This window comes from Oryx dammah, unplaced genomic scaffold (genome assembly GCF_014754425.2).
Source record: "Oryx dammah isolate SB20612 unplaced genomic scaffold, SCBI_Odam_1.1 HiC_scaffold_2, whole genome shotgun sequence".
NCBI lineage: Eukaryota > Metazoa > Chordata > Mammalia > Artiodactyla > Bovidae > Oryx > Oryx dammah.
In genome coordinates this window covers 160,128,262-160,152,275 of record NW_024070186.1, presented here as the reverse complement: position 1 = coordinate 160,152,275, position 24,014 = coordinate 160,128,262, and the positions used below count along the sequence as shown (strand labels likewise).

Genomic DNA, 24,014 nt, shown 5'->3' with positions numbered 1-24,014 from the left:
TCTAGCGCCGCGCTCCGCCTGGTCCTGCCCCGCGCGCTTGAGGAACGCTCTTAGTCGCGCGCGCCGGCCGCAAAGGAGGATGGGACGCGAGCCTCAAGGATCCCTCTGCGCTCGCGCAGCCGCAATTATCCGCCGCGCATGCGCAGGGGCTTGGGTCGCCGTTGAGAAGGTGCTGCGGCCGCGCCAGAGGTAGGAGGAGTCGGGCTTTGGGGCCGGGAGTCTGCACCGGGGAGAGGAGGTCCGGCCGCTTCAGGCCTTTCTCGCTCTCCTGAGAGAAAAGAGCCTTCCTCGCCCGCTGCCAGCCGCGGTTAGAGGCAGGAGCCGGGCTTAGGTAGAGGGGGCCAGGGCTGTCTGAACGGAAGATGGGTGGGGGGATCCGGATACCCATGGGTCACGGCCCGGGCGTCCGACTGGCGATCGGAATTCGCCATCTGCCTTTGTAGCCGCTGAAGTCCTTGGCAGCCCTTCCTCAAATGGCAACCTGTGTGTCACCGGGTTGGGGGAGGCGGGGGGTCCGCCCCGCACCTGCCCATTCATTCTTTCCGCGTCTGCAGTGAGCCCGGCCGCGGTAGGTACCAAGCTGGGTAGGCAGAGTCCCGGCCCTCTGGAAAGTTGCCATCTCGTTCGGATCTGTTACTCCTTAGCAAATACCGATAGAGCGCCTATGGCAGATACATCGTTTTAGACTAATACCGGCAGAGATGTCGCGACTCAGGGCGGTGTGGAGGCTGGAGTTTGCTCCAGCTACCACTTCCAACAGTTTGCTTGGCTTGACGTTCCAGGCCCTCAGACACGCATCTCTGCTTCTCTGTGCAGCCTTCGCTCCCACCACTTTTCTCTGGTGCTCCCGATCGTACCAAACTCAACAGATTACTGTCGAGCACTTAAGTCAGGCACCTTGTCAGCCAAAGAGAATACAAAATGAGTGCGTGCCCTCCTGAAGTTTTGAGCTTAGTAGGGGACACAAAACAAGCTACTGAATAAAAATATAAGAGCTAATGCCCTGGAACCACACTGCCTGGGTTTGATCCCAGCCTGCTTCTTGAAAGGCTGTGAGAACTTGAGCCAGTTTCTCATTCTTGTGCTTGGTTCCTTGCTGTAAAGAAGGGGTGTCCATAGGTCCTACCTAGCAGAGTTGTAAATATTAAACTAGTTAGACTTGTAAAGCACTTGGGACGGCTGCCTGCACAGTAAGCATTCAATAAATCTATTACATGTGATTATAACATGATAAATGCCACTGTGAAAACAGTGTGTGATGATAGAAAATAAATGGGAGTGGAGAGGGTTCAATTAGATAAAGACTGAGAGAACAAGCTTCTCTAAGGAGATGGAAGATGAAAATGAGCTAGCCATGCAAAGTAGATTTTAGGTGTGTGTGTCTGTCCCACTCTGGAAAACTAGATGCTTAATGGATTACCTGGACCGTGGAAACTGCCTTATGGTATCTGAAATGAACACTCTACCACTGGGTTATTCAGTTTTGATTTTCGAAACTCCACTAAACTGTGCCAATATAAATAATCATGCCGGTAAGGCCCAGCCTTTGCACATGGGCAGCATTCTGGTCACGTGAGTTAGGAGAGTTGCTGGGGTGAGAATAGAGAAAAGTGACCTTTTTCTGATTTGGAAACATTGGTTCTGTCAATGAAGGATGAGCCTGCTGTATTCCTGTCTTTGGTTTCTTCCTGAGAGTTCAAATGCACATTTCCTCTTTCTCTCTCTTATATTGCTTGCTGATAGAGCCTCTGAGAGCTGAAGGCCTTGGACCAGAGATAGTTTTTCTGGATTCAGGGACCATCTTGATTCTGTGGTGACTGCTCTTCATGGGATTCATTCCCCAGACTCTGGTTACTCTTCCAAGATGCACATGTTTTTCTGCCCATGGAAGAACACGCTTTGACAGGTCTTTAGGTCCCTCTCCCCTGTTGCTTTGTGGTAGCCTGTAGGATGATTAGTTTGTGTTAACCAGGCTATAGCTGAGTATTTGACAGGGCTATTGTTACCCTGAAGACTTTTCCCATACTCCACATGCTCTTGTACCTTCCTGGGAGAAATGGCATTAAATGACAATATCTATCTAATTACACTTAAATGCTTTTGGTTTTTCTCAGGTGAAAACTTAAATGGACCAAATGTGCTTTATCACCATGGAGATCCTGGAGAATCACCTGAGCACCAGGCCCACATGTATTCTCTCTGGGAGGCGTCTACTAGACAACAGACCCTCTCAGATGTGAACTTTAATAAAGGTAAGCTTTCAGTGTGCTGAACAAAGGTTCAGTTTGAAGAAAGACATTTTTAAAAATTTATTTATTTATCTTTCTTGGTTGTGCTGGGTCCTCACCATTCTTGGACTTTCTCTAGTTGCCGTGAGCCAGGGCTCCTCTTCCTTGCGGTGCCTGGGCATCTCATTGTGGTGGCTTCTGTTATTCCAGAACACAGGCTCTAGGCTCACGGGCTTCAGTAGTCGCCGTGTGTGGGCCCAGTAGTTGTGACCCATGGGCCAAGTTGCTCTGCGGCACGTGAGATCTTCCCAGACTGGGAATCAAACCCATGTCCCCTGCATTGGCAGGTGGATTCTTATCTACTGGACCACCGGGATGTCCAAGAAAGACATTTGAAATCATTATGGAGAGAGGGAACAATACATCCTGCTCAACTGTGCAAACTCTCCAGGTACTACAGTGAGAAGCAGCGAGGAACCATAATGAAGATTCCAGTGTGAATGAGGCCTGGCTAGGCTCACACTCGGGTTCACTTTCTCACCTGTGCACAGCCCCGCATATCGACCCTCACTTCTCCGAAGACCAGCCTGAAAGCCTTCAAACCCGTCAGATGATGGATGAGTCAGATGATGACTTTCAGGAACTCTGTGCCAGCTTTTTCCAAAGGGTGAAAAAGAATGGCTCCAAGGAAGTGTCAAAGGAAAAGAAGACACAAAAGGCCTCGAACGGCACCCAGATAAGAAGCAAACCAAAAAGGACCAAGCCAACTGCTTCTAAGAGCAAAACCCCGCAAGGCCCCACTGAGAGGAAAACTCGCCCTGGCAGCCAGGTCCCGCGGACTCAGAAGCACAGGGCACCCAAGAGGCCAGAGACTGAACCAGCTCCCCCTGAAAACCCCGAGGGAGGTGTACACACTTCTGCTGTATTCCAGGATAGCGCATGGAGCACCCAGACAGGTAACAGTAAGAAACTCTGCCAGAGAGGACACCAGAGGTGATTTGTACCATTTTAAACCAAGGATCAGAAAACTTTCTGAAAGCTAGTAAGTTTCTTTGGCTTTGCCGGCCATACAGTCTCTGTTGCAAACTACTTCTTAGATGATGTCTAATTGAATGGGCTGTGTTCCAGCAAAACTTCATTTACAAAAATAGGCAGCCTGCCCAAGACCATAGTTTGCTGACTCTTGTTTTAAACAATAGTCATTAAGAAAATAATCATAACCATTGTATGAATTCTCTACATGATATATTTGGGGCCATCTGCTCTTTCATTTTCCTATTAACATTTACATCATGCAGTTAACATGAGTTTGTGGGTTTTTTTTTTTTATGAACATAAAAATAGTGCTACTTCTCTTATTTTCTTGGGTTCATTCCAAAGTGGGTAAGTTACAATGGGTGAGCCAATTTGGTTAGGCTGCTGAGAAGGTAGAAGGCATATGCCATGTGGGTTTTGAGTCCCAGGAGACTCTTCTTGTCCTTCCTATCTCTTCCAAACACCTTTTATTCTTCTGTTTATTTATTTAAAGCAACTTGCTCACCCTGCTGCCCTGGTGTATTAAACCACATGCTCAACATACATTCTTCATGCAGAGCTGAAAACCAGCCTTGCGTATATAATACAGCACAAGATCTTTGGACTCCTGAGTTCTGTTTCTAAATTTTCCTTACCTTCACTTCCTGATCTTAAATAATGTTTTTTACCTATGTGGTCAGCATGACCTCCCCAATGCAGTGGTGGTAGAGCCTTAGCTCACAGAGACTGTTGTAAGGCTTCATTAATGTTGCCAAAACGTTTTGGTCTTTCACGCTTCCTTTGAGAGTATAGTGAAAGCTATGCTTGATTTCCCCCAGAATACTGCACTGCTCCCCCCAAAAACACACCTGCGAGGGTGACATGCAGCATCAGGGGCTGCATGGATCCCCCCAGAGGTCATCTTCAGACACCAAGTTAAAGGAGAGCTTCTGACCTAGAAAGATATGTGTCTGTCATTAATAACTCTTTAATAACAGCTTTATAGGGATACAATTCACATTCTGTAAAACTGACCCCTTTCAAGTGGATGGTTCAGCGACTTTATTCACAGAGTTGTGCACCCATCCCCACCACTGCCCCCTCCCATCACAGATACATATGGCAGGGGTGTTTTTATCACCACAAACAGTGAGGCTACCAAAAAACAATCATTACTTTAGAGTTACACCTAATATAGTCAGTAAAGGACCCATTTGAAATCTGAGGTCTTTGAAACTAGAAGAACCTTTGGTTTCTCCTGCTAGAACTGACGCGTGTGAATGTTCTCCTTGCCAGAGGCCACCACAGACAGCCTCTCGCAGCCCCCTCCTTCCTGTCTGACTGCAACGGCGCCAAGTCCCTCCAAACCCAGGGCAGCAGAGCTGGTCCTCCAGCGAATGCAGCAGTTCAAGAGAGCAGACCCTGAGCGCTTAAAACGTGCTTCCGAAGGCTGCTCACTCGAGGCTGCACCTGAAGAAAATGTCCCAAAGGGCCCTCAAGATGTGATGGCGGTGAACGGTATGAAGGAAGCGCTGTCTTCCCAACAGGGTTGATGTTGGGGGAAAGGGGTCAGGAAGGAGCCTGCCTTCTCAGCCAGGGGTGGGCCTTCTGCCCCACGCTCTGCCTTTGCCACTCTGGCCAGAGAACAGAGGGTCCCCTGGGTCATTTCTCACTTAGCTTCTTTGAGAAGGTACCGCTTCCTCTTTTTTCATTTTGACTTATTACAAAAATTTTCCCATTCAAAAGAGTCAGAAAAATGTATTACAATGAAATCCCTCTGCCCTCAACCTAGATTTAACAAACAGTGGACATTCTGCCACACCTTTTTTTGTCTCTATAAATGGGCACTTCTTCCGTACCATCGGAAAGCAAGTCACAGACATCGTGATGCTTCACCCCTAGACTCTCCTACATAACCACAATTCCATAAACACACGTGGGTCCAGAACACTGCCTGCTCACATTCACATTTCCCCGGCTGCCCCAAGGACTGCTTCTGTAGCGAACTCTTCTGAACGAGGGTTCGTCACACGCTGCTTATAGCCGTGGCTCAGTAGTGTCTCTGGTCTAGACTCTATAACAGTCTCTTATCTTGTTCTTGTTTTTTGTAATACTGACTTCTTGAAAAATCCAGGACAGTTGTCTTTTAAAACTCCCCACTTTCTGGATTTGCTTGTTTCTGCCTGATGTCATTTAACCCTTTCCTGCAGGGAAGTGCCATCTGCTGCACATTGTACCACCCCAGGAGGCTCGTACTGTCAGTGGTGCTTTATCCCCTAAACAGCAGGAATCCTCACCCCTGGTGAAAATACACAAAAGGAAAAGAAATAGGAAGAAACTATTGACAGACCTACAGCCAGTAAATCCGTAGTTTCCCGGTATTTACTTGCAGGTTTCACCTCAGGACTACTGAGCATTGTCAGGCTACCCCAAAGGCCCATGCAGGTGACACAGTGATGTGGCATCAGTCATTGGTCCACGGGGCACCAAGGGGTGCAGAGGGGTCACTCAGCCAGTGCATGAGCCCAGCCCCTGCCCTGCATGTGACTGAGTTGTTTCCATCAGTCTTCACATCATACCCAGTAATCAGGGGAGATAAACCATTTCTTTGTTTAAAAAAAGTACTGGACCAAAATGAAGTGTGGTGCTTTTCTGGCTTTGTTCTCAGGGCATATCCCGCGTGAGTGCCAAGGGTCTGCTCCAGCAACATCAGGTATGACAGGGCCACAACAGTGGGCACAGCCGCCTTGGGCACCATCCCAAGATTAGAATCAGTCCATCCTCTGGTCTGATGCCAAGAAAAACCAAGAGCAGCATTTGACTCTGACCTGGAAGGGCAAGAAAAAGAGCAGTAGGAGAGGTTGAGCTTTAAAGAGGAAACCTAGGATTCATTGCAGTAGGAGCCTTACAATCCTGGGATGCGCCCAGGGTTGCCACTTTAGCAGAAATAGGAAACAAAAGGCAAATTCTTCAGGGCTCTGGTGCTCAGAGAGTGGTCCTGGACCAGCCACAGTGGCCTCGCCTGGAAGTTGGCCGAAATGCAGAGTCTCAGGCTCCACCTAGCCCCCCAGAGTGCCAGCCTCCTGACCTGCACTTTAACGAGCTTCCTGGGGGTCCTTGCGCCTGTTGAAAGTTTGGGGAGTACCCTGCTTGGTGTCCGGTCTCCCTGGGCTGGGGCTGGGCTTCTCACGCCCCACCCAGTGTCCTTGCCCCGTGAGATCCAAGGACGAGCTGGTCCTCATGGGTCGCTGTGTCTCCACAGGGTGTGGACCCAGGCTCCCCGCCACAGAAAGCGACACTGCGGTGGCCTTGGCCCTCCAGCGGGAGCTTGGGCAGGAACAGGCGTCCGCACCCGACGACAGCCTGGAGGAGACGGGGTTGTTCTTTTGCCAGATCTGTCAGAAGAACCTCTCAGCCATGAACGTGACACGGAGGCAGCAGCATGTGAACCGGTAGGAGCAGCTCGGCCGTCACCTGACCTGTGCTCACCTCGCCCGTAGGTGTGACCAGCTCCAAGGCTCCTGTGGAATCTCCAGGGCTCCAGGGGGGAGTCTTGAGATGAGCACTTCAGTATCAGGGTTGGTCCAGCCTTGCTTTTTTTTCTTAAACAACAGCTTGAGAGATACTTCTGTGCCGTGCAATTCAGCCATTTAAAGTGAGCAGTGCAATCAGGTTTACTTAGTGCATTCAGAGTTGTGCAGCCGTCACCACAGTCAGCCCCAGACCCATGAAGCAGGCACCCCAATTTCCCTCTTTTCCTCAGCCCCTGGCAGCCACTCACCTGCCTTCTGTCTCTGGGGACTTGCCTGTTCCGGACATAAGTGGACTCACAATCTGTGGCCTTTCGTGTCTGGCTTCTTTCACTCAGCAGAGTGTGTGCCATCCGTGGTGTGCTGTCTCAGTGCTTTCCTCCTTTTTATGGTTTGATGATATTCTGCTGTATGGATGGACCGCATCTTGTTCATCCATTCATCCACTGATGGACATCTGTCTCCACCTTTTGGGTTTTGTGAATAGAGCTACTGTGAACACGCTTTTCATGTATTTGCTTGAGTATCTGTTTCCGGTTGCTGGGTCATATGTTGACTCTGGTGACTCTGTGTTTAATATATCCTTGCTTTCCTCAGGCACCTTTGCTCACAGAAACCTAAATGCAGTGTCTGGAGGCTGACTGCAGGCTGTGGGGAGGGACCAGCTTGTGGGGGGGAGCAAGCCTTGGCCCACAGCACGACCACACTGACCTGAGCCCTGTCTACAATCACGTGGCCAGGGAAGGGTGGTCCCACCTTTGCTGTCTTCCTCCAGGTGCTTGGATGAGGCTGAAAAGGCACTGAGATTCCCCACGCCTCAGATCCCTGAGTGCCCCCTCTGCGGCAAGCCATTTCTCACCCTGAAGAGCAGAATCAGTCACCTGAAACAGTGTGCGGTGAAGATGGAGGTCGGCCCGCAGCTCCTGCTCCAGGCTGTGCGCCTGCAGGGGGCTCAGCCCACGGGCACCTCGGGCACTCCGGCACCCAGGTAAGTCAAAGGAAGAGGAAGAGAGATCAAAGTATGTTGATTTTTTTTTTTAAAAAAAGAAAAAGGCCTTTTGTAGTGGTGGAGGACAACAGAGCGCTGATTCTGGAGATGAAACGCTTCAGAAGAAAACTGGGCACAGTCCACAGGGACTGGGAGGGAACAGTGCTCTGTCCTCAGAGGCTCGGGAACAGACCAGCTGGCATGGACTGGTTTCCACGAGTCCTTCCTGAGATCCCCCTGTCCCTAACAGTTTGAGCACAGAAACTGCTGATCCTTCTGTATGTTGAATCCACGTTTACCCATCTCCTCTCATTCCCCTCACGGAGGAGAAGGGGTCCAGCCCTCCCGGGTCGAACGGGGACCCTCAGAGCAGGAACTGCTCACCCCTCTAGCTCATTCACCTTTCAGTCTGGTTGCCATTTAAGCCTCAGCGATGGAGCTGGCTGTCTGAAGCGGAAGGGAGCCACCACCAAGAAAGAACCACGGAAGAGGCGGAAGGTCCCTGAGCCCGAGGCACCCTCCGAGGACCTGTTGGTAGCCATGGCTCTGTCCCGCTCGGAGACGGAGCAGCAGGCAGTGCCGGCCGCGCTCAGGCTGGGGAACGCTTTTGCAGAGAGGACGAGGCTAGGAGCAGGTGCGGCGGCTGAGGGGGTTGCTGAGAAGCCTGGCTGCGCGGCAGCTGCCAAAGCTTCCCCTGGGGTCCCCGGTGGGAGGACGACTCCGTGCTGCTTCTGTTTTTTCTCCAGAGAAGAAGACTCACAAGAAGAAAGCCCCCACGTCCCCCCCACAACTGTTAGTCCAGGATGCAGAGACCACGGGCCGGCAGATACAGGACCGCGTGGCGCAGCTCCTGTCGGAGGAGGTGGAGCCGTCCAGCACACCGCCACTCCCCGCCAGCAGGATTCTAGAGGAAGAGCTGGCCAGGGGCAGCCGGGCCCTGCGACCACCCAGGGGGCCACAGAACCTGCTGTGGGAGGCCAGTGCCCTGACTGGGGCTGGGGCCCTGGAGTCCTTCTACACGGCCAGCCTGGTGCCTCCCCTGGTGCCCCAGTGGCCTGCCAAGGTGTGCTCCCTTCCAGTGGGGCAGGTGGGCTCAAGGGGAGAGGGTGGTGGCTCCAGCTGCGGCACCAAGCGCGGAGGGGAGGAAGCCGAGTGCCATGGTGTGGAGTCTAGTGTGTTGTCTTTGCAACAACCAGATGGTTCGCACAGTAGGAACAGGGAGGCCCACAGGTTTCCAAGTGTTAAGATTCTGGAGAGTTCAGAATGCAGGGTCCCAGGTCCTGCCCCGGACTGGTATAATCTGCCTGTGATGGGACCGAGGAACAAGACAGGCCTGTGTACAGGAATTGGCACTCACCTGCTTGAAGCAATTTAGATGCCACTAGGAGGTTGGGGGCCCTGCCAAGACAGAGGTGCCTGCTGACGGGTAACAGCGACAAGCTTCCCAAGTGGCTCTGGCTGGGGCTCGCTTCCCAGGTACCCTCAAGGTGGTGGCGGCTGTGGAGGCCACATGCTCACTCTGGTTCACCTACTTCTTTCAGGGTCTCATACAGGAGCCCATGCGGCTGCCACAGCCACCTAAGCTGCCAGAACTGAGTGTGGGAACACCCGCTTCTGCCCCTGACACCCACCCTGTGAGCCACAGCCTCCGGAGCCCAGCACCCTCCGCCAGCCAGAGGGAGCGCCAAGCCCTGCAGGATCTGCTGGAGCTGGCGGGAGAGGGGTTGCCCGCCAGCCCACGCAGCAGGGACCTGGCCAGCCCGGGAGGGGCTGCAGGTGAGACCTCGACCCTCAGGGCCTCCCCACCCCGGTACCAGAGCCGCCATGGCCGCTTGGGTCTACAGTCCCGGTTCACCCTGTCTGACGGGAGGAGGTGGTCTCTCTGGGTGCTTTCCTTTCTCCTCAAAGGTGAATGTGACTCAGGCGAGTCCATCAGTTTTCCTTCAGCTTTGACTGAGGACAGAGCCTTCTGCCAGAGCGAGTGGTCGTGAGGGTTGATTTCGGCTTTCTCTCCCGAGTACAACTCTGTTGGGCAGGGGTGGCGGTGCAGGTGGCTTCTGGGTAGTTCGCCTTCCATGACGACATCCTCGGGTCGGCCGGGTGATGCTCTTTCCCAGGTGGTTGATGATTTTAACCTGTGAATCCTTTTAGGGATGGACTTGTCACTCGGTGGCCTTCCACTGACTGGGTTTGTCCTGCCAGCCAAGGAGAAGTACCCGGAGGAGGGCGGCCAGGCTTCGGTGAGCATGTCTGGTCCGGCTCGTGGCTCCGTGGTCATGGCTGCAATGCTTGTTGTATGTTCAGTGCGGCCGGCTCACAGCCAGCCTCCAGGCCCCTGCAGAGTCCACGGGCGCCCCTTGACGGCCTCTGAGCTGAGCCGGGTTCTGTCCCTTCCGTTGTTGAGCCCCAGGGGCACCTCAGTAGGCTCCCAGGGCCCGGCCTGGGGAGCACCCTTGCTCTGTGAGGGTGCTTCATCCAGCCAACGGGACTAACCAACTGACTCGTGAGAGTCCTGGAGGCCTCCAGCTAACAGTCCGTGTTCTGTACTGGTGACTTCCTGGGTTAGAAACTGGGTTTTCCTTAGAGAAGGTGTCATCCCGTGAGCACATTGGTATCAGCCGAGTGCTTGTCACCAAGTTCTCCCTGGGGACGTGGCACCTGTCAGAGAAGGGACATGGACTCCTTCTAGCCAGCCCCACAACTGCTTGGGCTCAGGTCCCACCTGTCACATCCGGCTGGGCTGATGGCTTCCTCACGGAGACCTAGCAGCTGCTGATGCTGCCACCGCGTCCTGGCAAGGCTGTCACCCACACCTCTCCACGTGCCGGGCCTCCGTCTTCACGGGCCAGGCCTCCTGTCTAGGCCAGGGAATTGGGTGTGACAGAGAACTTGAGAAAGGACTGGGTCTTGCTATTCCCTGTCTCTGAAGGTAACTTCAGGGTGGAGCCCGACGTTGGGCCTTGCGAGGCGGGAGGCCCTAACTGGCTGCCTGCACCCCTTTCGCTGGGCACCTGCACGGTTCAGGGGCCCACAGGTGGGAGTGACTGCTCTCCCCCTCTCGTTTCAGCTTGCCCTTGGTTTGCTGGTGGCCGACTTCAGTGCCATGGTCAACAACCCTCACCTGAGTGACATCCAGTTTCAGACAGACAGTGGGGAGGTGCTCTACGCCCACAAGTTTGTGCTCTATGCCCGATGCCCACTTCTCATGCAGCATGTAAGTGCGTGGCCAGGCGGCCTGCTCCCCCTTTGCTCTTTTCCCTCCTCTCTCCCTTCCCTTTCACCCCTCTTCCCCCTCACCCTCCCCTCTGTGCCCAGCCTCTCCCTCTGTCTTCCTGCCCCTTTCCTCCTCACACCCCCACTCTCCACCCACTGCCCCTGATCTGTTCTTCCCCTGATGCCATAAAGGTTGTGCTTCCCTGGAGAAGACAGGTTTGAGGTCAAGAAGTGCTATGAGGAGATGAGCTCAGGGTTGGGAAACATCAGATTTCTTGTTCCGTTGAATAAAAATCCTGTTTTCCCCAGAACTGTTTCCTTTTCCTCTATTTACATATCAGTAAAGTCTTATGGAGAAGGAAATGGCAACCCACTCCAGTGTTCTTGCCTGGAGAATCCCAGGGATGGGGGAGCCTGGTGGGCTGCCGTCTGTGGGGTCACACAGAGTCGGACACAAGTGAAGTGACTTAGCAGTAGCAAAATCTTATAATCACCTTCTGTTTTTTTTCTGCCATGCTGTGTGACTTGAAGAATCTTAAATTCCCCAACCAGGGATTGAACCCTCACCCTTGGCAGTGAGAGTGTGAAGTCCTAACCACTGGATCACCAGGAAAGTCCCTAACTGACCTCATTAAGGCTGAGCTGCTATGACATTTCTGTGTTGTCATATCTTGACTTGAACGTGTCATGGACTTGAACGTGGCATCACAAGAATCCTGGAAACTGCTGTCAGTCTCGTCAGAAAGTTCTAGTGCCTTTGATAGGCTTGTCAACAGAGGACTGACTGGCTCCTTAAGCCTCTATCGCTGACTTGACTTCAGAAACAGACAGGTTTTGTGCCCTAACCTGAAGAATTCCTGGTCAGCTAAATGGAGCGACTCTGGCTAATGCCCGTCCTAGGACGAGCTCCCAGGCGCCCAGAACCTCCTGAGGCCTGTTTTGCCCCAGGTCACGGCTGTCCCGTCAGTAACTCTTCCATGTGCATCTGTCCCTCAGGTAAACAGTGAAGCCTTCCTGGCCGAAGAGGATGGTGACTTGAGGCGCCAGCGCGTGCTGCTGCGTGACGTCAGCACCGAGGCCGCCCAGGCGTTCCTGCATTACCTCTATGCCGCCGACACCATCCTGACTCCCCAGCTGGCCCCTGACCTGCGCTCTCTGGCCCAGAGGTCCAGGCTGTTCTTTCCACTTACTTCTCGGTTTTTGACAGTAACCGACAGGGATTATCTGGTTGATGGCCCATGAGAGGTCAGGGCTGAGTCTTTCCTGTACCTTTTAATCCCAAGTTTATGGCCAGTGGTGACCTTGAACAGGGTGTACTGACCAAGATTCTGGCCACAGGGAACACTTGGAGGGGAGCCCAGTGGCTTTCACTCGCTGGGAGTGACGAGGGGGTGGTCTCAGCCCCCAGCCCCAGCAACACCACCCCTCGGCAGTTCCGCCACCAGAGCTGCCCAACGGCCACTCCTCCAAGTCTCAGAAGGCGGACGTCAGCAGGATGGTTGCTCTGACGCCCCTGATGCTGCAGCTGCCTGGTCTCTCCACCCCCGTGTCCTGCTTCCACCTCTGGGGTGGAACCTGGGGAGGGACGGGCTTGGCCTCTGGGGTCTCCAAGGTGCCAATGCACGTGTCCGGGCTGACCCAAACCGGCCTGGGTGTCCCCGTGCGTGTCAGTCCCGGTGCTTTGGGTCCGGTCACAGAACCACCCAGCCCCACGGTCCCACCTCAGCTCACGCTCAGGCTGCACAGTGAGGCTAGTGGACCCTCCCCAAACACTGTCTCTAGAGCTGAGTGGCCTGGGGCATTGCTGGGCCTGGACATGGGCACTGTCTCTGCAGGGCAGTGGGGAAGGGCCAGGGAGGGTCATGGCTGTGAGGACTCCTGCCTCGAGCCTCTTGAGCCAGGGCGCTGCCTCTGCACGGGGGGTGGTGACGCGTGGCTTTCCTGTTGCAGGTTTGGGGTGAGTGAGCTTGTTCACCTGTGCGAACAAGTGCCCTTTGTGATGGATGCAGAAGGTGGACAGGGAAAGGAGCAGGAAGACAACGCTGACGGCAGAGTGGAGACTTTCCGAGAGCTTCTGCACTTTGTGTGGCTGGGTGAGGAGGAGGGAGCAGAGGCGCTGCTGAAGCCAGAGGGCCGCGAAGAAGACAGAGAAAAGGTCAACGAGGAGGAGATGGAAGAAATTTATGAATTCGCAGCTACTCAGCGAAGGCTGCTCCAGGGGGAGAAAGCTCCAGAGCCAGAGGAAGAAGCTGACCTGCTCGGGAAGGATGGTCCAGTTTCGGGGGAAATCCTCACAAGTGAACAGGATAAAGAACAGCCAGAAAATGCAGAGCAGGTGGAATCATCCGGGCAAGGAAGAGATGAGACCCCGGCCAAATGGGGAAACACGAGACAGTCCACACTCCTGCCCCTTAGCAACCAGGCTTTGAATGGGGGAGAGAGAGCAGAGGCCCCAGAGGGAGCACTGGCTCCTCCCTGCTCCTCCAGCCCCGCCCAGGGCCGGCCAGAGAGGCAGGAAAGCGCCCCTCTGTGCTCAGCTGATGATGATAACGTTCAACAGCCTTTTTCATCACCTCAAGCTGGATACTCTGAACTCTCCCGGGTGACGAGCGATTGGGAAGAAGGAAACAGGACCATCCAAGAAAGGGAGGTAGAGGGGTTCCATCCCCCTGCACACCAGCAGGCACCCCGCTCACGCTCATGCTTCTTCCCACCGCAGCCCCATCAAGGCCAGAGTCCTCGCCAGCCACGTCCTCACCCTCGTCACCCCAGTGACCTGTCCCCACCGATACCCCAGTTGCAGGGCACAGCTTCCAGCATGGCCTCCCAGAACTCATCACTGAAGCCAAAGAGAGCCAGGCGCCTTCCCTCGTCACGTGAGGACCCAGGCCAGAAAGACAAGGAATGTAGTTCTGCACTGGAATGCAGAGGTAAAGGGGTCCTGATCTTCCCAGAAAAATCTCCACCCATGGATCTAACCCGGTCAGGACCTGGCCACCGGAGCTCCAGGCCTGAGGCCTCTCCCCGCAGCGTGAACAGAGAAGACGAGGTGATCCTGTTACTGGATTCAGATGAAGAGCTGGAGCTGGAGCAAACCAAAGCAAAGTCACTTCTGAACAGTCCCTTAGAAGACAAGAAAGTTCTGGAAGTCAGCGCCAAGTCCTCTGAACTGTTTTCCATCATCGACCTTGATGCAGAGCAAGAGCCTCCCCAGAGCCCACCGGGAAGCCAGGCCCTGCTGCCGCAGGAGGTGGGGGGGCGGCTAGGGGCCAGCACCGACGACAGCACCACAGACACCTCGTGGCTCGTGCCCGCCACCCCGCTGGCCGGCGGGAGCTGCGACTGTTCCTCGCAGACCCAGATCACAGGCCTCGGGGCCAGGCCACCAGCAGACCCGCTGGCTCTGCCCAAGCCCAGGGCCCTGTTAGAGAACAGGGACAAACCCGAAGCCACGAGCAAGTTTTCGGTCATCGTACCCCAGACGTTGTCCCCACACCTGGGCCCCGCTGCTCCTGGAGGCTCTGACGGGAGAAAGCAGGCCTGCAGCAGCCCATCCAGCCCCCGCCGCAGACGCCTCCCACGTGCTTCTCCTCTGGCTCCCCGGCCCATCTTAGGAGGCCTTGCCGACCTCCCCAGGCAACTCCCAAAGTGCCTGCCTCCTGCGCAGAGCCCAGCGGCTCAGGCTCCCGTGAGTGAAGTGGTGGAGGTGGAGGACAGTGAGGACGAGCAGGAGGCAGCCTCCCAACAGGTGAGCAGCAGCCCCCTGCTGGACGGTGACCCCCCGATTCCAGCTGAGGACTGGTGCTGGCATATGGAGCCCCTCTCACCAATCCCCATTGATCACCTGAACCTCGAGCGGACAGGCCCCTTGAGCACCAGCAGCCCCAGCAGCAGGGCAGAGGGCGCCCCAGACAGCAGGGACTGCCACTCCCCGGCACTGCTGGGCACCACCCCAATCCGAAGGAGCTACACTGGCCGGAGGAAGTCTCAAGAGAAGTCCTCTGGGGCCGGCTCCCCGGGGAGCCACCGGCAGAGCTTTCTGAACTCAGTTCTGTGGGATGACTGGAACGAAGAAGATCAGAGGTCCTCAGAGGCGGCTCCTCTGCCCCAGACGCCGCGCACAGATGGAGCCCAGAGGTCACGCAAGTTACAGACGCCAGGTGAGTAGTGGGAGGGTGTTTGTCTCTTTTTCATGCTGAGGGGCATGAAGAGTCATAATGACAGCGAGGGGCAGCCAGCCCTCCCCTTGCCTGCCTGACCTTCTCCACGGTTAGGGAGGAAAGGCCTGCTGTCAAACATACACTTCTTAAGCTAGTAAGTCGGGGCGTCCTAAAGCTGCCTGATCCTGCGCTCACCTGGGCACCTGTTAAGGACCCCTGTCTGCGGCCCCACTCCAGAATACCTCACCAGCACTTCAGGGAGACTGTGATGAGCCCCTCAGGTTCATCGTAAGAGCAGACACATATGGCTCCTCAAATAGTCAAACAGTTGCCATTATCACCGGGTCATTGCACTCCAGCATTCAAAGACTTGAGATCGGGACTCAAACACATCCTGCACACTCATGCTCACAGCAGCACTATTCACAACAGCCAAAAAGTAGGAACAACGCAAATGTCCATCAGCTGATAAGTGAATAAAGGGGGTCCACCCCGACAGTGGAGTCTGCTCAGCCATACAAAGCTCTGACACAGGCTACAGCATGGACGAACCTTCAAAACATGGTGCTCAGGGAGAGAAGCCAGACTCAAAAGGCCACGCCGTATGATTCCACTGTGAGCTGTCCCGATGGACAGGTCCACAGAGAGCTAAAGTAGATGAGTGATCACCAGGGGCGGTGGGGGCAGAGAACAGGGACAGACCGGCATGGAGCTTCCTCTGGGGAGTGAGATGTTTTACAACAAGAAAGAGGTGGGGGCTGCACAATGCTGTGAATGATCTGAGTGCTACTGAATGGTTCACATGAAAAGTTACGTGACTGTCATCTCAAAAGAAAACCAGGCCAGGTTCCACCCCAGAGCTGCTGCTTCAGGAGATCTAGGGTGTGACCAAGAATTTGCATTTCCAACAGGTGCCCAGGTGGCGTGTGAGAACCACTTCAGGAGCCTTGAGACCAGGATACCTTAGAATCTGAGGGGAGACTCACGGGGGTGACAGACTCTCTGAAATTGTATAAAGAACCTTGGGCATTTTTCAGGAGACAGAGCCTGTTGTTTTCATTGGTGTCTCAAAGGGCTCCATGCTCATAAAAAGGATAAGAACCAAAGTCCAGATGTACCTAAATTGTCCCTAAGTTGTCTTTTAAATATTGATTTTTTAAAAAAAAGAGCATTACTAAGATGTTATTCACATACCATAAAATTCACCCTTTCAAATGTACAATTCAGTACTTTTAATACAATATTCTACAACTGTCCAATTTCCAGGATGTTTGCATCATCACCTGAAAATAAATCCTGTTCCCATAAGCAGTCACCCCACCGCCCCTTCAGCCTGACCCCTGGCCCCCACTTAACCTGCCTTTGAGCCCCTAGCAGCATCAGCACCACGGAGCCCTGGCCTTCCCCGGGTGCCATGTGATGCTTCCTGACGGGAAGACAGGATGCCAGAGTCAAGCGGGGAAGGGTGGACATCACCGCTCTCCGAGAGCGAGGGCAGTGTGAGCAAAGTATCTGGGTGACACTTCCAGAGTCAGAAGAGGCCCTCCTGCTGAAACTGTTTCTTTTGTTCTGTCCAGAAGGTGCTGATCGGAAGAAGAACTTGCCCCCGAAAGTGCCCATAACGCCAATGCCAAGGTACTCCATCATGGAGACTCCAGTGCTGAAGAAAGAGCTGGACAGGTCGGTGTCCTTCTGGAAAGCTCGTTCCGAGCAGACCCTCCCTCCCATGTGTGTCCAGGCTCAGCGAAGTGGGGAACAGGAGGGTCTGCTGTTGGGGTCCGCTCTGGGCTCTGGTGGCAGGAGCCTCGGGTTGGTGGGGGCTGCGTGTGACTCCTGGCTCCTCAGCTACTGTCCCTCATGTGACTCAGGGCTGAGAAACACGCTCCTCCAGGTCACCCGCTGGGGACGGGCCTCCACGTGCCACGTGGGTGGGAATGGGACTCTTGCCTTAACAGTCTAAGGATGGAGACCCGGTTTTTTAAAAGAACATCACAATTATCACATTCCAGTGAATTCCGCCGTTCATCCTGGGCCCCAGGGAGGTCCTTGCTACCCCACCACTCACAACTCAGAGTGTGGTCCTTCTGGAATATTCCTGAGTCTGCTCTGTGGTTATTCAGGATGGATACTGAGTTCTGAATGCTCATGAGTCAGGCATTTAAGATTCAAGTACAAAGCCACCAGTTTAGTTTGTTGATAACTGTTGGCTCTTTGCTGAAGTGCACCTGTTTTCCCATTCAGGTTTGGGGTCCGCCCTCTGCCCAAACGCCAGATGGTCCTGAAACTGAAGGAGATATTCCAGTACACTCACCAGACGCTGGAGTCTGACTCCGAGGATGAGTCCTCACAGCTGCCCTTGGAGGCTCCCTGCAGCCAGACCTACACCACCCAGACCGCTAAGGCTTCAAGGGCAGCTGGCCACACCCAGCTGGAGGCCCCTCCTGGCCGCGTTCCCCAGAGGTCCAAGGCACCTGCCAAGACCAAGGGCCCCCAATATCACAAGCAGCAGCCTGGTGGCAGCATCTCTGCCCTGAGCGTGTCACCAGCCAAGGAGGAGCCTTTGGACCCTGGTGGGGACGCCCAGCTCCCGGCCTCGCAGGAGTCCCCGGCCACCTCTGTGGACAGCGGGGACAGCTGCTGCAGCTCGCAGAGGTAACCGCGTGCGAACACGGCCAGTATTCATAAGCCCTCTGACCCCGAGCCTTGAGAGTTGGCATAAGCGAGGCTTGACAGCCGACACTCAGAAATCCCAGTGGCCTTCTGGCTTTGGACAACAGGAGACTTCGGTGGGGTTAAAGGTCAGCCCCCTGGGCCTCCCAGGCAGACCTCTGGGGCTCCCACACACTCGCCCACAGGTGGGGCCAGCCTAGTGCGGCTGCCCTCGACATGAGATCCTGGCTGAGGGCGTGGTCCCGCTCAGGCCGGCAGCTACAGTGCCAAGGACATAGCAGCCTGGGACTTCCTGCCACCCCAGGGTCGTCCCTGCCATGTGCCAGGCTCGTAGGGGACACAGACACACACTCCTGCCCTCAGAGAGGCTCCTGGTCTTGGGGTGGAGGTGGAAAGAAGGGGTGTTGCAAGGTGTTACCGTCTGGTGCTTTTCAGCTCAACCTGTGAGTTTGGAGTGGCCTTGGAGTCTGTGGGAGAAGAGGAGGCAGGCGAGGAGGCGGTCAGCGCCACACAGGCGGCCGTCCAGGCAGTCACCACAGAGGAGGCTGTGCGGCGCTATATCCGCTCCCAGCCAGCCCTCTACCGCAAGGTCCTGCTGTACCAGCCCCTCGAGCTGGCGGAGCTGCAGGCTGAGCTGAAGCAGCAGGGCATCCACGTGGCCTCGGGGAAGCTGCTGGACTTCCTGGACACCCAGTGCATCACCTTCACCACGGCCGCCACCCGCAAAGAGAAGCTTGGGAGGAAGAGACAGCAGCCCGCAGGCAAGAAGAGGGGCAGAGCCCGCAGGCCCGCCCCTCACTCCCCAGTCCCAGCCGTCAGCAGCCTGTGAGGGCCTGTGGCCCCTGTCCATCCACAGGCCAGGCCCCTGCGGTGCTCCGGGTCTTCTGACCACACTCTCCCGCTATGAGTGACTGCCCTGGAACAGCCTGCTTTCAATATCCTGGAGTGTCCTCAGAGTGGTCTGCTGGATTTAGGGCCCAGCCGCCCCTCTCCATTGGTGCCCACTGTTTGTCTCCATGTGTGTCAGGAAGGGTGATGGGCCACCGCCAGCTGCCAGGGTGAAGCCTGAGTCGGGCGTGTCCCCTCTGTCCACCAGCCACAGGTGTCCGTGTCCTGAGACAGGCGGCAGGTCTAGCCTGCCCCTGCCCTGTCTTCCTTCTCAGTACTTGGGCCTCCACCAGCGGATCAACTGTCCACAGGCTCTAGGTGCTCTGCTGGCCCAGCTGTCCTGCCCAGACACCTGTCATTGTCACCAGCAGCCTCCAAACCGAACAGTCCCGAAGGCCAGCACAGCGTGTAAGCCCCCAAATAAACAGTTCTTTGTTACCTGGTTTTGCCAGTGCATGTGGTAGCTGGGGAACACAGGTGAGGGCTGAAAAAGAAGAAAAGTTTGGTCTCTACGTCCTTGTGAATGTCTCGTCTGTTTCAAGTACAGTGCAGTTCATTTTATATGATGTGCAATAAAAACATAAAGGCTTTACTGAAAGCTTCTAGATGCCACACTCCAGTAACGGGCTGTGGGGAGGGCCCCCCAGCACCCCCACACGTCTCCATCTCTGGGGGACCCAGGCCTGCTGGTTATTACTAATAGAGGTTTGTTCCCTCACTCACGCACACACTGCCCACCCACACGCCCACAGTCAAGAGTCCTCAGCAGGCCCTGAGCTCTGCCCTCTATGCTCCCCCGCTGATTTGTTACCTACAGGCTCAGGCCACCCACCTGCAGGGTCCTTCCCCCTGGGTCGGAATCTGCATTTTAACAGGGTGTGTTTGTGAAGCTTGCTCTGGCCCAAGTGCCAGGCCCTATGGAGAAGTGGGAACAGGCCAACACCTCTGGTCACCTAGGGGAGGCCTGTCCTGTGCTGGCTGTGATGGTCAGCGCTTGGAGTGGCCCAAAGGGACAGCTTCCCGGAAGAGGGGTTTGTGAGCTGGGCCTCAGCAGCATGCAGCGTTCGGGGAGGTGAAATGGGGCTTCTTGACCATGTATTGTGTGTCCTAATTCATGACCAGGCAGAGGGGGACCTGGTCTTCCCCGTGTCTGCTGCCTGGGGGCAGACGACAAGAGAGAAGCCGGGGCTCAGATCCCCACTTGATCAGACAGAAGAAGCTACCATGTGTTTCCTGTATGAAGAGCCGGAGGCCTCCTCCCCTGTGGGCTGTGCTAGGAGAACAAGATGAAGTTGGGCAGGAGGGAGCTGACCAGGTCCTCACCTGAGTCACTGGATGGCTGGGAGACCCTGCGGCTCAAGTGCACAGTCCAGGGTCAGGGATAGGGGTCCTGGGAGCCTCCCTCCTCAGACAGTATCCCGACTCCCATAACACTACCAACTCCAGGTGGATAAGGAGGCATTTGGGGAGGGATTAAAGTTGATAAAAAGCCACCAGCTGGTGAAGCCAGGGAAGGTGGGCCTGGGGGCCAAAGACCCTGAAGACCCTGCCCTGTGTGGTCTGGCCGGGGCATCCCTGGAGGCCAGCAGGAGTCAGCAGTGGGCCTGGCCAGGCTCAAGGCACAGCCTGAACTGAGTGCAGAGCATGGGAAAGCGGTTAAAACAGTCACTACAGGAAAGACCACTACATCCAGATAGTCGGCGGCTCCCGGGACAGCATGACTTTCAGGCATGAGGGACTAAGTCCAGCTAACTGACTGAAAAGGAGCCAGGGATGAGGAGCTGTCCTCTCCCACCGCCCACAGGGAGCCAAGGCCTGGCTGGCCAGGGCACAGGAAGGACACACATTGAGCTCCAGGCAGCGGAACGTTCGCCCGTCGGAGGAAACGATGGGACGCCCACGCTGCACTGTGATGTGACCTCCCGGGTGGGTTCCACTTCCTGTGGCCTGGCCTCGGCCTGGACAGGGCCACTCACAGCAGTCGAAGGAGGCCCACAGCCCAGCTCGAGCCGGGCCCAGGCAAGGGGGCCCCAGGGGCCCGCACAGCCCCAGAGAGGCCCCTGCAGGCAGGAAGCCTCAGGCTGTGGGCAAGCCTGTCCGGTGGACCTCAACTCCAGGTGGATGGAAAGCCCCAGAGTGAGAACCACCATGGGAGATGCCCACCCCAAACACACGAACACCCCCAGGAGAGCCAAGAGAGGGCCCTGAACTTGTCAGAGCAGCCGGTGGAGGCAGCCTGGGGTCCAGCCCTGCCAGTCACGTAACATCCCTTCAGGGGTGGGTGGGGGATGGGGGAGGGAAGTCGGAGGGCAGTGCCTACTCTGGGTGATCCCGAGATCCCCACAGAGGATGTTGTTTCCGCCCATGCCCAGGATCCTGAGCAGTGGAGGGAGGAGCCGAGCAGCCTCCCGGCCTCTGCCGTGTGACAGGCACCCCCAGGCCCCTGCGGTTCCCACATCCTGTGGGCGCCTGCTCTCAGACGCCTGGGCTGCACCGCCGGACGAGGCTGCAGCCGCCAGTCTGCACTCTGCCTGCCCGCACCCCAGGGGCTCTTCGAGGGCAGCCTCTGTGTGTCCCCCCAGCACCGGGCTGGCACGTGAGAGGGAGGGAGGGAGGGGAAGGGTGGCCAAGAGGGTGTCCCTGTACGAAGCACTTCCGATCTGCCGCCCTGGTTCCCCCCTCCCCTCCATCACCCATGCAGCTTTTGACAACACATGCCCCCTCCCACCTCCCCTCACACACAACCTGCTGCAGGCATCTGAGCCTACCACCCTCCTGCTCTGCAACCATCGCTGGCTCCCACCTGCGCGCAGAGGGAAGCTGAGGCCCCCTCCCGTCACTCTGCCCCCACGTCATCACCTGCTGCTCTCGGTGGCTTCCAATAGAGTGGTTTGCTCCCTGTCACCAGAGGATATCCTGTATTTCTCCTCCTTTGTAACTTTCTCACGTTCACGCTGGGCTACGTCCTTCCCCATCGAGGCAGCACGTGTGCTGAGGTCCACCTCCAGGGGCCTGAGTGAACTGCTACAGCCCGGTGTTTCAGGCGCAGCTGACCTGCCTCAGGGACAGGAAGACACTGCAGGGCACGGCTGAGGCAAAGTTGCCTGTTGGGTGCTAGAGAGAAGGAACGTGGGTGGGGGTGGGGAAGGAGGGGTGACCGTGCGGCCCGGGACAGGATGCAGCTCCAGCCCTGGCCAGTCGGCTGCCTGCCATGCGGCCTTGGGCAAATCCCTGAATGCCCCCCACGTGCCTGGTTCCCTACCCCCACCCCCGCACCCCCACAAAGGCAAAGGACTGCTGATGTGAGCCTGTCTCCTCTGTAGCCTTGGCTGGACCACTTTCCCCTGAGCATCAAGTAAGCAGGGGCACTTGGTCCTCGGAAGAAGCCTTGGCAGCAACCCCTGCCTCTGGCTTTTGGGGTGATGACGAAGCCAGAGAGCTGGCCAGAGGCAGCCACGGCTCGCTCATTTGTCTATGAGGCTTGTTGGCTTTTGAAATGAGACAGGAAGGAGGGTTGAGGTGGAGCCCCGCACAGGAAGAGGTGAGGAGCCCCGGCTGCTGTGACAGCCGGTGGGCTCAGGGGAGTGCAGGAGCTGGCAGGCGCGTCCCCGCTGCCCTATACGGTCAGCACCACCCGATCCCTCCGGACTGGGATCACTCCCGCCCTGGACGGATTCTGTCGGCTGAGGAGCCCGGCTGACCGGCTGCAGAGATTTTCAGGACATCCTGCCCTCCACCCAGCTGCCTCTATCCACTGGAGCAGGGCGGAGGCCAGAAGTGCCAGGATGGAGCACCCCTAGTCCCCGAGTCTCGGCCTCCCTGGGGAAATGAGGCCCAGGAGGTAAGTTGAGTGCAGAATCGGGGAGGAAGAGGAGACAGCTGACAGGAAGGACCATGACTCTTAAGGCCTGAACTGCCCTGCAGAGGGCTGGCTGGGGAGGCCCTTGGGAAGGTGTCCCTGCGGGTGCTGGGAGCTTCTGGGCAGGATGAGATCAGTGTGGATAAACAAACACATGCCCAAGGGCAGCCCACCATGGGCTGAAGGGGACAAAGCCCAGCTCCCCAGGTACCAACGACAGGACGCCAGGAGGAGCAGGAAGTAGCTGGAAAGCGCTGCAGACAGGCAGAGGTGATGCTGAGCAGGGCAGCCTGTGGTTAAGCTTGAAGTCAGCGGACCTGGGCCCCATCCGGGCAGCCCTCTTCCTCCCTTAAGATGGAGGGGACACCACCAGACCTGCCCAGTGTCCTGAGGACCCGGGGGGGTGGTGCAGAGGGGATGGGGTCGGTCACCCAGAGCCTGCTTCCTAAATGTTGCCCTCATGTTGGGTGAGCAACCTGCAGGGGCCTCACCCAGCCGCACCCACGGATGGAGATGAGGCTCATCATTCTGAGAGGGACAGTAACCACAGACTCCTTCTCAGAAGAGGCGCCACGGAGTGAGTCCAGGATGGCTGTTGGCCTGGGGTCCTTTCCCATGGCCAGGCTCCTAGGCTCGGGGCTTCCTCCTTGTCCCCTCAGTGCAGACCCCTACTTCCCCAAGCCCTGGGGCTCACCTTTAGTCATTGCAGGCCACCCTGCAGCGAACACCCCTCAGCAGCCACTGCTACTGGCCCCGGGAGGTCCTGGGAGTGGGGTGGCTCCTGGGCCACCTGCTGGGCTCCCCTCCTCTGTTCTTACTGGTCCAAAGGTGAAGGCCAGGTTGCAGGGGGCTCTTATCCGAGAAGGGGTGCCAGATGACAGAACAGTCTATTAATTTTGAATCTCAGATTATACAATGAGGTGTTCTTTTCTTTTAAAGTTTAAGTATGTCCCAAGTATTACATAAGATATACTAAAAGAATTATTTGGGGACTTCCCTGGAGGTCCAGTGGTTAAGACTCTGTGTTCCCAATGCAGGGCCACAGGTTTGATCCCTGGTCAGGGAACTAAGATCCTGCATGCTGCATGGTGCAGCCAAAAACACCCCAAAAAATTGAAAAGAATTACTTGTTTACCCGAAATTAAAATTTCACTAGGTGTCCTGTACCTTAATTTGATAAATCTGGCAACCCTAGGCAAGGCTTAGTGGGCAAGAAGAATGGGTGTCTGATGAGGAGGGTGCCAGTGACTAACGGGACCCAGAGTGGGGGAGCTCACTCTCCCACTTTCCCAGGCATACGTGGCCGGCATCTTCCTCCCCGCTCACTCCTGCCTGCTGCTGTCCCTTCTGTTACTTGCCTAACCGCTCTCTGGCCCAGGGGTTCTCCATTCCGGCTGCTCATTAGAGTCATCTGAGCAGCTTTACCATGTGTCCATGTAGGCGTCCTACCCTAAACCAGTGAAG

General features: G+C 56.0%; 2 protein-coding genes across 7 annotated transcripts in view; both read left to right on the top strand.

Annotated features, from left to right (window-relative positions):
- The first annotated feature begins 145 nt into the window (after window positions 1–145).
- SLX4 (SLX4 structure-specific endonuclease subunit) lies at window positions 146–19,281 on the top strand. Of its 6 annotated transcripts, none has more exons than XM_040255622.1 (16): window positions 146–189; window positions 2,115–2,252; window positions 2,680–3,184; window positions 4,539–4,760; window positions 6,505–6,694; window positions 7,548–7,760; window positions 8,186–8,394; window positions 8,507–8,823; window positions 9,302–9,536; window positions 9,912–10,000; window positions 10,828–10,974; window positions 11,970–12,139; window positions 12,924–15,133; window positions 16,711–16,813; window positions 17,375–17,785; window positions 18,239–19,130. In XM_040255622.1, the coding sequence occupies exons 3-16, from the start codon at window positions 2,839–2,841 to the stop codon at window positions 18,630–18,632; spliced, it is 5,256 nt and encodes a 1,751-aa protein (XP_040111556.1). In that variant the 5' UTR covers window positions 146–189; window positions 2,115–2,252; window positions 2,680–2,838; the 3' UTR covers window positions 18,633–19,130. The 6 variants fall into 6 exon arrangements, with proteins under 6 accessions (XP_040111556.1, XP_040111572.1, XP_040111534.1 ...); XM_040255638.1 differs by having other exon boundaries at window positions 164–189; window positions 2,576–3,184; XM_040255600.1 differs by lacking the exon at window positions 146–189 and adding an exon at window positions 197–568 and having other exon boundaries at window positions 2,780–3,184; window positions 18,239–19,281.
- A 2,942-nt stretch (window positions 19,282–22,223) lies between these two features.
- The window catches only part of NLRC3 (NLR family CARD domain containing 3), a 29,436-nt gene continuing 27,645 nt past the window's right edge, over window positions 22,224–24,014 (top strand). The window contains exon 1 of the mRNA XM_040255502.1: window positions 22,224–22,532. The gene's annotated coding sequence lies outside the window, so the exon portion shown is untranslated. The remainder of the gene's footprint in view (window positions 22,533–24,014) is intronic.